The sequence below is a fragment of the Dreissena polymorpha genome, chromosome 14 (assembly GCF_020536995.1).
Source record: "Dreissena polymorpha isolate Duluth1 chromosome 14, UMN_Dpol_1.0, whole genome shotgun sequence".
Taxonomy (NCBI): Eukaryota; Metazoa; Mollusca; class Bivalvia; order Myida; family Dreissenidae; genus Dreissena; species Dreissena polymorpha.
Genome location: NC_068368.1, coordinates 29,657,547 through 29,671,011, shown reverse-complemented (window position 1 = coordinate 29,671,011; position 13,465 = coordinate 29,657,547). Strand labels below are relative to the sequence as shown.

Sequence of the window (13,465 nt, the reverse complement as noted above, 5' to 3'; positions counted from 1 at the left end):
CTATATTTCAAAATTAGACATTCTTATCGGTTATGGTTCAATGTTCATTACAGAGTTGTAACCTATAAAATGGTGTAGGCATTTTTGACTTTTCGACAACAAAGAAATTTGTTGAAAAAAAAACTTGCCAATTAAAAAAATCAATTGTGTGAAAGGAATAATTATAGCATTAACAGTTACTTTTCGGTCGGTTATAATGACTGTGTTATCAGTCATGGAAAAGAGAGGCAACGCATCAGTAAAGACCGGGTTTTACTTTATTATTTATACACCAAAACTCCTCATGCATTTGAAGCCGCCCTAAAAGGTAATTGCACAAAATATTATTCATCACATGTTTAATCGATTTAAATAACCTAAAAAATAAACCTATTTTCAACAAAAATAAGCGTGTTCTGCTCTTGATTTTGCAATTTCTCTAAAAAAAAAGGCTATTATGTTTTAATATACATTATGTTGATGTCAACATTCGCAGTGGCCCTTAAACAGCATATAGGAGGTTTTGGGGATTCCGATAATGACGTCACGTTTGCGCATGCTCAAATTTTGGCCGTCAAAACTGCGGCCATTCTGCTATTGTTTACATGTGATGAACCGCATCGTGATAAGGTTACAATCATATTCGCGACCCTTTTGAAGAACAAAAAATACTCAGAACTTGAAATTCGTTCAGATTAAATTGAATCCAATGAACGAACACAAATAAGGACGAAAACAAACAACAAATTAATTGAATTTTTGTAATCAAATATAGAAACTGATTTGAACCTATTTGTTTGTTAAAACTTACCTTGTTGCAGATTAACTAAATCCTCTTGATAAATGTAAATGCTTTTATTTAATTGTTCACACCAGTTTTGACACTCTTTGTTTCAGCATTTTTAACACAGTGTTTAATTGCCCCTTTGTTTATCACAAACCGATTACCTCGATATGATCGGATACTGTCCAGACATTTACTAAGAAAACAGTGTGTAATAAACCCAGGGACCTATACTTGTATGACTCTGTATGGGGTCTCTGCATAAACCACATGTGTCTGGTCATTAAACACAATTTATGATACCTTCATGTCATCTCTTAGCATATTAAGTTAAAAACTAAACAGTTGCTTAAATAAAATATTTGAACATATTTAAAAAATAGACATTTGTCCGAAATGGATTAACAGCTAGGAACTATTAAGTATATACATTAGCCAGTTTAAAAATAACAATAAAGTGTTTAATAACTATACATTTAAAATATTTTACAAATTTACTGCTACACAACGTATTTAACGGGTACCTCCAAATGTAAACTCTGCTATAATGTGTAAAGATCGTGTGTTACTGCAGTATTCGAAACATCATCATGAAAACAAGCAATCGCGTTTGGTCATTATATACGGATATATAAAATACTTGCGTAAAATAAATTAAATGTGTAGATTTATGGTATCATAAAATGCTAGATTTGTATCGCTCATTATCACTAGAGAAGAGTTTTCAATATACATGTACATGCAAAGACAGTTCAATTTGCAAAATATGCAGGTGTATTTTTCAATTGGAATACTTAAATTATTAATATTTACATTCAATGTAAACGAAACGAAAATTCTTCAATGTAAAAGAAAATTAAAACTACATTTCAAGATTGAAAAATCAAATGTATTGAGCTATTTAAGGGCTTTGTTTTATAACTGATTCAATACACCCCTTACACTAAATTTCAATCTCTGTAAAAAATAACACTATCGCTTCCGCACCACTTATAATAATATTCATTATTATTATATGTTTTATAATTTTTGAAATATCATTTATTAAAGTCTTACTTAAAAAAGAATACGGGTAGTTATAGTTTTGTTTTGTGAAATTGTAAGTATTAAGTCTTCCGACGACCTTTACTCTGATACAATGTTATAGGCCGCGATCGAGAAGTTGACGGCCAATCTATTTTTAGTAACGGAAAACCCCTCTTGTGACGTCACACAAAAACCTCCTATACAGCATACTCACGTGGCTGTTAATACATTATGACAATCATTCTTTACTTGCTACAGTTCCATAATGCTCTCCAGTGATAGGTTGTCTGTATAAAGATTTAGAGGAAATAAATTATTGTTCACATGGCAATAATTCCATAAAATCCCATCGTACAGGAAGACATGCCAAAATACGTATATTCGCTATGTGGGGGCCCTAGGTATGAAGATAAACATATAAAAAAATCAACAGGTAATACCTGCCCCCCACCCCCCCAAAAAAAACAATTGAATTGGAATCTGAAAATACGTGTCCACCCAAAATGGATGCTGCAAATGACACGTCGCACAATTTGGACCGTCAGATCAAGATCTTACTTCACAATAAATCCCTTAAACTTAACCAAGCTAAAGACCTGACAATATGGGCATGTCCATCCAAAAAGAAAATACATGGAATGTTTCGTGAAATTGTTTCCTTCAATCTCGCAAGGTAATGAAAATCCATAGAAGATAGAATTTTAATAATCTAAGGGCAATAACCCCCTTAGAAATAATTTGACCTTAACAAACTTACAACGCATGTGATTTATGTAGACATGCTACTTATCAAGTTTAATTGAATTCGAATCGTTAGTGTATTACATCTCTTGTAAAAATGAAAAAGGGACATTTAAATAATCAAATGGCAATAACTCCCGGACAAAATCGTTGGACAGAAACGACCTCACAAAGGTGTGCCAGACATCTTGATCATTCGTTTCTGACATATCTAGCGGCAACGATAAGACATAATTATGATCAAACGGCATTAACTTCTTGAACGTTCATTGACGACAACGACCTGATGAAGAGGCGGCTGCATATCACGTTTCATCAAATTCTGATAATTAGTATCTGAAATTTCGTGTGAACAGAAAGACAGACATCAAGTAGCAACGAAACGATTATCAAAGAAATGTGTGTCAGACCCACACAAACTTAATTTCATTTAAATAATCATTGGAACATCATCAAATCGGCAACTATGTTGCCCCTGTAAATATATTTGCCCTATTACTGTTTATGAAAATGATGGACTCAAGCATAACAAACATCAACAACATTTACGTATTAACAGTATCACAAGCATTAACAAATGAACAACATCATCATCAACAAAACTGTTCTAATCATTTAAACCTGTCCACTGAGAAACAGATATTTTAGCATGGACCAATGAACAACATCATTATCAACAAAACTGATCTAATAATTTAAACCTGTCCACTTAAAAACATAGATTTTCCTTTATTTGTACACAAAAACTTGATTTTAGATCAAAATTTACTACAGCATATGTGAAAGTAAAGTGATACCCTTAGGCTGATACATGTACTATGATTCTGTGTGTTTAACACGGCAAGTAAATAACTTATGATTATTCAAAGCAGGTAGCCATCTTGTGTGTATAGTATTAATATTAACCAATAATTCCATATTGGTTATATTTTAACAAAAATGTTCCAATTTACAGTCATCATACAAGTCATCATTCAACTTACTGTTCATTTAATAATTCTATATGGTAAAACGTATAAGGTCAAATATATCATTCTATACATAAAATATGGTCCTTTCACCTACAGCATGTAGCAACCCAAATTTGCATAATTGAACGATGGTATGAAAAACAACGCAAGTAACACAAATCCGTAAATTTTGTCTCTGACATGCAATACATGTTTTACCATCACAGCTGAGCACATATATAGTATATGATCACACTTGACAAACCAGCATTCATATGTCTACACAGTCACACTGCGAATTGTCATTTAAAACCACACAGAAAATAATGAAACACCTTAAAAGGTGTTAATAGAGTGAATTATTAATGAGAAGTGATTTAATGAATGTGACTTTTCCTCTTTCACCAACATTCCGGTACATAACACATTTTTATACAACATAACAATTTTAACAGTGACAAAACATCATATCTTTTTCTAAAAAAGACCATTATACAATTGTTCACAAACAGATTTGATAATTCTAAAGCCAAAGTTACATTTTGTTGTTATTGAGGATAATCAAACTTCTCCAAATCCTGTGTGTTTTCGTTAACCCTTTGCATGCTGGGAAATTTGTCGTCTGCTATAATGTTGTCTGCTGAATTTCTAAAATTAGCATTTTCTTCGATTTCTTTCAAAGAATATTATCAGAATAGCAAACAGTTTGGATCCTGATGAGACGCCACGTTCTGTGGCGTCTCATCTGGATCCAAACTGTTTGCAAAGGCCTTCAAAATTGGGTTCCCTTACTGAAAGGGTTAATATTAGATCCCTTCACAGAAACAACTTAATTAATTATGAATGTTTCTAGTTTGAGCTTTTTGAGCATAAATTACTTTTAAACATTTTGTTACAAAAGAGATAAAAAAATAATAAGAATAAAGGATGGTATTACATAGTACTTTTAATTCAAAATCAGACAGTCCCTCTTGAAGAAAATCTAATTTAAAACATCAATAATTGGTATACAGGTATAGTATGCATTTTAAATAAGAGACAAATAAGAGAATTGCAATAACAAATGTACTTATAAGCTTAAAATATCAACAGGGGCGTAGCTGCTATTAGGCACAGCAAGCCTGGGCCTAAAATTTTTTTGAAACATGAAACAAATAAAAATGCTTCAACTTAAAAAAAACGCATTAAAATGTTGATCCTGATGGTGGTGAGGTGTTAGAAATCTGCATTTCATAACGACATAATCCTCAGACAATGGATTCTGGTTGTGTTCAAAGATATCTTCCAATTATCAACTCAACTTCTTCCTATGTGCATAGATTCTAGCTCACTTTTTTACATGACTTGCTGTTACAGGTTTAAATAGATCTACATGTAGATCTACTTGTTTCCCTTTCAACACTACAGTAAGTTGTAATCGATTATCGTTGGATGTTAAAGAAACAATTAGTGTATTAGAGCGAATGTAAGTAAGGTTTACACTCAACACGTTATGATGCCGTTATAGACATGCAGACAGTATTATTGGAAATAATTCCCATGGTTCGACTTGAGAATAAGTGGAGTGTTACACTTTTAAATGTTTTCTCTGTTCCATATTGTTTTAAAATTTAGTTCTCTTTTATAAAGATAATACAGTTAAATTTAGTTCTCTAACATTGAGATATAACAGTTAAATATCAAAGAAAAACTGACCAAAGTCTTATATTATCTTATCTTGTTAATTGTCTAGATATGCTTTAAATCTCACCACAGGCTTTAAAGAATTAAAACGTTGTCCAGGGAGGTTTTATGTATCATATCCGGGCCTACAGCTCAAAAAATGCTAGCTACGCCCCTGATCAATAAAAAGTGTCTGCAAAATTGGTCTTTTTCCTAATTAAGAAAATAACATTAGGATTTACTTTAGCTTAACATTATTGTAGCAATATGTTCATGCTTTAATGAAAATATGCATCATTAATATAATTAAGCGATTTGCCGTAATAATTACATGTCCTATCAAAAGACCTTTTGTAAATGGACAAAATCCAGTACAATAATGTCAAAATATAACAAGCTCTGTTTAAATGTATGGTGATCCTTAAAAAGAACTATAACTATAAACCATATACAAAACCATATACAAATCAGAACGAGCAAAGTTTTAGCAATACAATATTTTTAAATACAAAAATGTCTTATCAACAAATAAAAAAAACATCCAAAACGTTTATTCATTCCATCATTGAACACTTTAATTAGAGTGATAAATAAATGGCAAATAAAATAATTGTCAATTTCAGGGTTTCATTTTATTGATTATTTAATTTTAAATATACTGCTGCTAATTTTACCCATATGTCAACACGAACACATGAGTAATGCAGCTTTTGTTAAGTAAAAAAAAATTCACAGAAGTGAACAAGTGATTTGATAAAAAAAAACAGCTGTAAGGACTAACATCTTAATTAGGTATTTATTGACAATATTAAAATTATGTTTCAGCCAAAACAGTATCTTACATACAATCGTTTTAAATGTAAAAGCATAATTTCATTAATCAATGTTCATGTAAGTCATCGCATAACAATTCTTTCAAAAGGGTTCACAATATTTAACCTTAATGGCAAATCCATCACTCAAGTGCATAAAAGCTTATCATATTGATCAATTAGGAAATCAGCAAACAAAAGGTAATGCACAATGTTTACCACGCACTATTGGACTATTTGGTTCATCTGGGACTAGAAAAAAACAGCACAAAGATACTCTTTTCAGTCAAAAGAAGTAAAAATATACAAAACATACAACAACTTCAGTTATATCTATCATAAAACAAATTTTTAAATAATGTGAATATAAAGAATAAAAGAAATAAAAGATGACTGATCACGAACTTACAAACAACATAAAACAATGTTAATAAAACTCACATAACAAATGTTTAAGTCGTCTCAAAGTTCTCATGGAAGGTCCATTAGATACCTTACAGTCTTTTAACCCTTTGCATGTCTGCTTTAATGTTGTCTGCTGAATTTTTAAAAATAGCATTTTCGTCGATTTTTTTTTCAACAAATACTTTCAGAATAGCAAACAGTTTGGATCTTGATAAGACGCCATGTTCTGTGGTGTCTTATCTGGATCCAAACTGTTTGCAAAGGCCTTTTAAATTCGGTTCCAGCACTGAAAGGGTTAAGACTATAATGTCATTTCGTGTTGACAATCACAATAAAACCAAAGAATTAATTCCCCGATTTTGTTATCAATATTACAAAATACAAGTGTACAAGACATAAAATGGACAAACTGTGGTATAAGCAGCATTTATAATTTATTGAATGTTGGGTTTTCTATATGCCATGATTCAAAGAACCAACGGACAGTATGTAGCACTTTGATACCTTGAAGTCATAAAGCAATGCTGTTTCTACATAGCAAAAGCAAAAGTACAAAAATGTAAGTCAATTTGTGAAACATTCACATGAAGATTATCTATTAACCCATTTATGGCAAGTGGACTCTCCCATCCTTCTAAATTGGATCAATTTATTTCCATAATTAGGGATGTCCAGTATATTTATTTCTATATTTAGAAATTCCTTTAAGCAAACAGTGCAGACCCTGATGAGATGCCACATCATGCGGCGTCTCATCTGGGTCTACGCTGTTTGCAAAGGCCTTTTTTCTAGACGCTAGGCATAAATGGGTTAAGTATTTGAAAAGTTTTCTAGAAGCACGTATTCTTCATATATCAAAATGATTCTAGCAAAATGACAAATTATGTAGACTAAAATCGTATTACAGTCCTTTTATAGTGATTAAATAACCAAAGAGCAGATGTATGTGCAAGACACATAATTCTAGCAGACCAAGATTGTAACAAACACTTCTGAAATATCCTGATTATTCGATGCATAGTCTTCGGTGTAAAACTATTAACTTAGAATTGCCTTCAAAGGACCAGACTAATCTATGTTAACAAATTACAATCTGTAACATACCCTTCATCCTTACAATTACAACAATTATTTACTACTATATAATATTTACAACTTATAGTATAAAACACCAATGCTCTAATGAGACTATTTCCTTATGTAAAACATAGATAAAGGTGGGACAAAAACAAAGTGCACAGACCAAGAATATTACACACTGGTTTGACTCCTTTGTTAAGGTGCCTTGGAATATTATAAATGTAGAACTATCAATTACAAATGTTCATTTACAGAGATCTATATTGTCCATACCAAACATATAAAGCTGCACAAGTCCAACTTTTAACATACCTTAAACATCTAACCAAACATACAAAGCCATGTAAGTCTCAATTGATGATGACCTAATATGTTACAAACTCCTTCGCTAACTTGTGGCTTTCAGACACAGGCCAAACCTCAAATACACCTTGGAAAAACTTCTGTTCCCATTCCGACATTTTGCGCAGTTCCGCCAACACGAACAGCAGCTGAGAGAGGTCATAGGGCTCCCTACGTTTCTTCAGAAGGTAATTCAAACACGACATCATGCAGCCGTTTACCTCGACCACTTTCTGTCGATCTTTGAGTTGAACTCGGTCTTAAAAATAACACAAAGAAGGAAATCAAATACACACCCACAAAATTCAATGCTTGATAAATTGGTAGTTATATTACACATAGTTGTATGCAATACAAAAATGCAATTGCAAATAAAGTGGTATTTACATTTCAAACCCATTTACACGAGTCTGTAATAAGTGAATATTATTTGATATTCAAGGGAACCTAATAAACTAAGAACAAATTTGAACTAGAAAAAACCTGACCGAATCCAATGTCCAATATGTCCAAAATTCCATATTATAATCAAACATGTACATGATGCCAGTATATAAACAGGGCTTCTCATCACAAAATTGGAAAGAGGCCTTAGCCTTTCAGATTGGGATTTTCATGCGCGATAACTGGTCATTTTGGGAAAACCGTGTTTTTTTTGGTTTTTGTAACAGGGTCTTTTTCATTGTGCAGAAGTATTAAAAGACACATTCTGGTGCATTCTTAACCATATTAGAGCTCATTGCTTTCAATTTGGGAGATGCCCAATATGTCTAAGTAAAACAACAATATGGGAAACTCCTCTATCAGTTTTGGGAAAAAATGACCTTATTTATAATTGGGAAGGGACTGATTTCGGCCCCTGTTATATAAGGGTGCAAAGCCCTGATAAAAATACATTTAACAAGATAAACTTGATGAATTATTGGATACAGCTTGACATATTTACAAAATGTTTTTTCTGTTATGATTGCTGACACAAACTGGATGGTATGGAAGTCTAACACACAGTTATTATAACACTGTTATTCCTAATCCTGTTACACTTTCAAATTATCGAAAGAAACTTAATTGCATATACAGAAACCAAACATTAAAAATTACAAAATCTTATTAATTAACTGATTACCTGTAAATATTGCTGGTTTTATTTTCAACAGTAAAATGTCCATATGAAACAGTTCATTAAAAAAGTTTCTTTATTTAAACAAGGGTTTCACATTTAGCTATCATGAATGAAATACCTGGATATGTTATGATACAGGCTCGGACAACCACAGTTTCCTCCACCGTCAACCCTAAGTCGCACACCATGTTCGCCATTCGGACCTTTTCTTGGACAAAGTTTTCAGGCATGACTTTCTGCAGTTCCTCGAGATGATACTCCTTGTCCCATGGTACTGTGGCCACATTAAATGAGGACACAATGCACTTCTGTCCCGAATACTTCATCATGTCGTGCTCAAAACGTGTGGCTGAAATACAAATAGAGCGATCCAATTTCAAATCAGCCATGCTCTGTGAAAAGGGAGAAGAATGCATGTGCTTAAAGTGTTGTTCAAGATCAGCCTGTGCAGTCCGCAGGCTTATCAGGGACAACACTTTTCCTCTAAACTGGATTTTTGCTATGCACAGACTTTCTTTAAAAGAAAAATATCACAATAGCAGAAAGTATTGTCCTTGATAAGCCTGTACTGACTGCACAGGCTAATCTGAGATGCCACTGTTTGCACATGCATTAACACCCCTTTTAACAGAGCACGGCAAAATGTGTTTGTGTTGATTGCATTTTTTTAGCTGTGTCCAGTGCTTTTGTGCAGTTTGAAGATTGTTTGGCAATTTGATACGTGTCATTAATAACTAACCTTCAATTAATAAATTGCAATAACAGTTTCCTTAAGTGATATGCATTAGGCTAAAGTTTCACATTGTTAACATCTGCAAACAATATGTCACTATTTTCACATTTTTACTTATAATTTATTATTATCTATGTTTATATTATCTAGTACTATCTACTATCATTGTTACTTATAATCTATTACTATTTTGTTATGAGCATAAACTTTGCAAATCACCATTCAGCTTCATTTGTCGCATCAAAACAAATTTGAGATTCTGATGTTTCATTTTCATTAATTCCATTCATGATTCATTTCCATCATCATCATTAATTATCATGCTTATACCATCCATAATCCATTACTTCATTTGTTATTATTTGTATTTACAGTTTATCTAAGTCTTCAGTGTTTCAGGTTGATTCATATGTTTACCTTTGAAAAGCTTCAAGTTCTAATGTTTACCTTTCAAAAGATTCAAGGTCTAATGTTTATTTTTCAAAAGCTTCAAGTTCTAATGTTTACCTTTCAAAAGCTTCAAGTTCTAATGGCTTCAAGTTCTAATGGCTTAAAGTTCAAATGTTTACCTTTCAAAAGCTTCATGTTCTAATGTTTACCATTCAAAAGCTCAACATTCTAAAGTTTACCTTTCAAAAGCTTCAAGTTCTGATATTTACCTTTCAAAAGCTTTAAATTCTAAAGCTTACCTTTCAAAAGCTTTAAATTCAAAGTTTAGCTTTCAAATGCTTTATATTCTAAAGTTTACCTTTCAAACGCTTTAAATTCTAAAGTTTACCTTTAAAAAGCCATAAAATTCTAAAGTTTACCTTTCAAAAGCTTTAAATTCTTAAGTTTACCTTTTAAACTTCTTTAATTCTACAGTTTACCTTTCAAAAGCTTTAAATTCTAAAGTTTACCTTTCATAAGCTTTAAATTCTGAAGTTAACCTTTCAAACGCTTTAAATTCTAAAGTTTAACTTTCAAAAGCTTTCAATTAATAAGTTTACCTTTCAAAAGCTTTCAATTACATGTATTGTGTTTACCTTTCAAAAGCTTCACTTGGTCTTCAATGTCAATGTTGGTAAAGCAAGGAATGCTTTTGGCAAATGTGACAATTTTGTGAATGGAGTCTTCCAAATGCTTAAGACACTCTATTACCAGTTGCTGCCTGTTGTCAATATCAATGCCTGTCTGCTTGTAGAACGACATATACTCCTCCTTCGACAGTTTCATTTCACCAAACATTTGCAGTTTTAGGTTGTATTTTTCCTAAAAGAAATGGCAAAGATAAAGATAAGAGAAATACTCTTCCTTCGACAGTTTCGTATCACCAAACATCTGCAGTTTTAGGTTATATTTTTCCTCAAAGAAATGGTGTGAAACTTAAGATAAGGTGACAGTGCTCAAGCCAGGATTTGAAAAAGGCAGTTGGCTCTTATATGGATAGGGACCTTGTGCACATGTGTGGTTATGTATAATCCCTGTTGAATATTTCATTAAAGATATTAAATATGACATCAATTCTTATATGTGACATTTTTATAACAGTGTTTGTTTCTTGAATAGAACAAGTTTTTTTCTGTGAAAATTCGGTAAAAATGTACATGTACACTATCAATGGCTCACTGAAAATATATGGGCTGCGCTCTGAGAAAACAGGGGTTTAATGCATGACTAAAATGTTGTCCAAGATAAGCCTGTTCAGTCAGCACAGGCTGATCAGGGATGGCACTTTCTATTTTTATTATATTTATTGTTTAAAGAAAGTATCTTCTCAGCAAAAATCCAGTTAAGGCAGAAAGTGTCAGCCCTGGTTAGGCTATGCAGACTGCACAAGCTAATCTGGGACAACACTTTACACACATGCATTAAAACCCCATTTTCACAGAGCATTTCTCATATTTAACCAGTCACCAGGATAATTTTATCTAAGAGAGGGCAGGTTTCAATCAATCAAACAATCAAAACCAAAAAGAACTTCAGGACCATTTGATTATTTTGGCACATGAAAATGTTGGACTTAGAGAATGATTATATAAAAGAGAAATCTTTTGTAGATACATACCAAGTACTCAGCATGTCTCCTCTTGATTTCATTGCAAGATACCATCTCCATCTTTGTCATAAGAGTCATGGCCACATCTGTCATATTCTTAATTATCGACTCCTTCATTTCTGCTGTCATTGTGCAGCAATTGCAAATCTCCTGGTACCTGTCGTATTCCTTCAATTCTATTTCAATGTCTTCTTGGCTAAGCTCTGCTATTAGAAGCTCATCGTCATTGAATAGGTCCAGCTCCCCTGCCTCATTTTCATTCAAGAGATCCATGCTTGGTGATCCCAGCATATTATTCTCCAGCAAATATGATGGAATTTTATCAGCCATTTCATAACCATCATGCAGGCCAGGATTTTTCGTTCTCATTGCATCACATGGGTGAATCCCATGAAAAGACGTCTCATCAAAAGAAGGTTCTGTGGTATTGTATTCTGGGCTATCAGTAGGAACAGTTTGTTCTGAGAATCTCCTCTCCTTTTTTATTGACACTTCATGTGCTAAGATACCTGACGATGGTGAAAGCAGAAGGCTTTCAATAGAGGATTTTTCATCAGGAAGTTCCGGCTGGTTAGAATTTGGTGGTGAAAGTTTTATCCCACTAAAGAAATCAGTTTGCGAGGGCAATTGAACAGATGGTGGAGACATAAGCAAGTTTTCTATAGGAGATTGTTTAGGCTGGTCAGAGAAAGCAACATTGCTTGATGACTGAATGAGATTAGGTGCCATATCCTTAGTGTATGAGTTGAAAGGATTTGAATTGCTGCCTTGTGAAGTGAAATCAAACTGCATGGCTGAATTTGATGACTGATTGCTGGATGGCATCTCGAATGGCTGCATGAAGAGCTTTTCCACAGCTGTCATTTTGTTAGAGTCATCTCCCCTGGCTGCTGCTGAATTTGCTGAGCCATCAGCATAAGACTGGTTTTGAGTAAGAGAGTTGAGAATGATATTTGTAAGTGATTGATAGAGTAAACCAGTCTCGGGATGGTATTTGTCATCTTTTTTCAGTCTCTTTACTGCACGAACGTTCGGGGACTTTGGCCTGTCAGTGAGACTGATGTTTTCAATGTCAGTAGACACCTCCTCTGGGGAACTCACAGACTGACCTGAAGCAAAAATAATAATATAATAACAATAATAATATAATAAAGTATTATTACAAAAAAAATATGTGTCAAAATACCATACTAAAATGTATTGATGATATAATGTGTATTGCTTAACTTACAACAAAACATTATCAAGCAAAATTTTGAAGAAAAAATGAGTGGCTAAGTATGTATGTGAGTGCATTTATAAGTATTTCAGAACAGGGATTTTTCAGACAGAAGGGCAATAACTTATTTTAGTTGGATCTCACATGCCCCCCCCTCCCCTACCAATGTGCTAATATTTATCATTGAAGTCTATAATTGCTTGACTCAATGTGTGAAATTAAATTATAAAGTATATCATGGTCCATTGATATAATATTGGCCTTTCATAATTGATATCTAGCAAACTGATAAAAATTACAGATAAACCAATCAGAAATTGTTTTTAGTGTGGTCATAGGTCAGACAAACAAAGAGTATTGGAGCAATCAGGGCACCAGATAAGGATCCTTTTCTACAATTTGTTTTTGACAGAAAACAAATTGAAATAAGGGCTGTTTGTAAAACATGCATGCCCCCCATATGGGCTCTTCGTTGTAGCGACAGCCATTGTGTGAATATCTTTTTTGTCACTGTGACCTTTGACCTAGTGACCTGAAATCAATAGGGGTCATCTGCAAGTCATGATCAATG

The 13,465-nt window shown here is 33.0% G+C and overlaps 1 protein-coding gene across 4 annotated transcripts in view; it reads right to left on the bottom strand.

Annotated features, from left to right (window-relative positions):
• Positions 1–3,016: 3,016 nt before the first annotated feature.
• The window catches only part of LOC127857763 (uncharacterized), a 52,757-nt gene continuing 42,308 nt past the window's right edge, over positions 3,017–13,465 (bottom strand). For all 4 annotated transcript variants that reach the window (XM_052394421.1, XM_052394419.1, XM_052394420.1 and 1 more), the window contains exons 6-9: positions 11,685–12,784; positions 10,663–10,888; positions 9,023–9,253; positions 3,017–8,040 (exon numbers count right to left, since the gene is read on the bottom strand). In XM_052394421.1, coding sequence (XP_052250381.1) covers positions 7,805–8,040; positions 9,023–9,253; positions 10,663–10,888; positions 11,685–12,784 — 1,793 coding nt within the window. In that variant the 3' untranslated portion in view covers positions 3,017–7,804. The remainder of the gene's footprint in view (positions 8,041–9,022; positions 9,254–10,662; positions 10,889–11,684; positions 12,785–13,465) is intronic.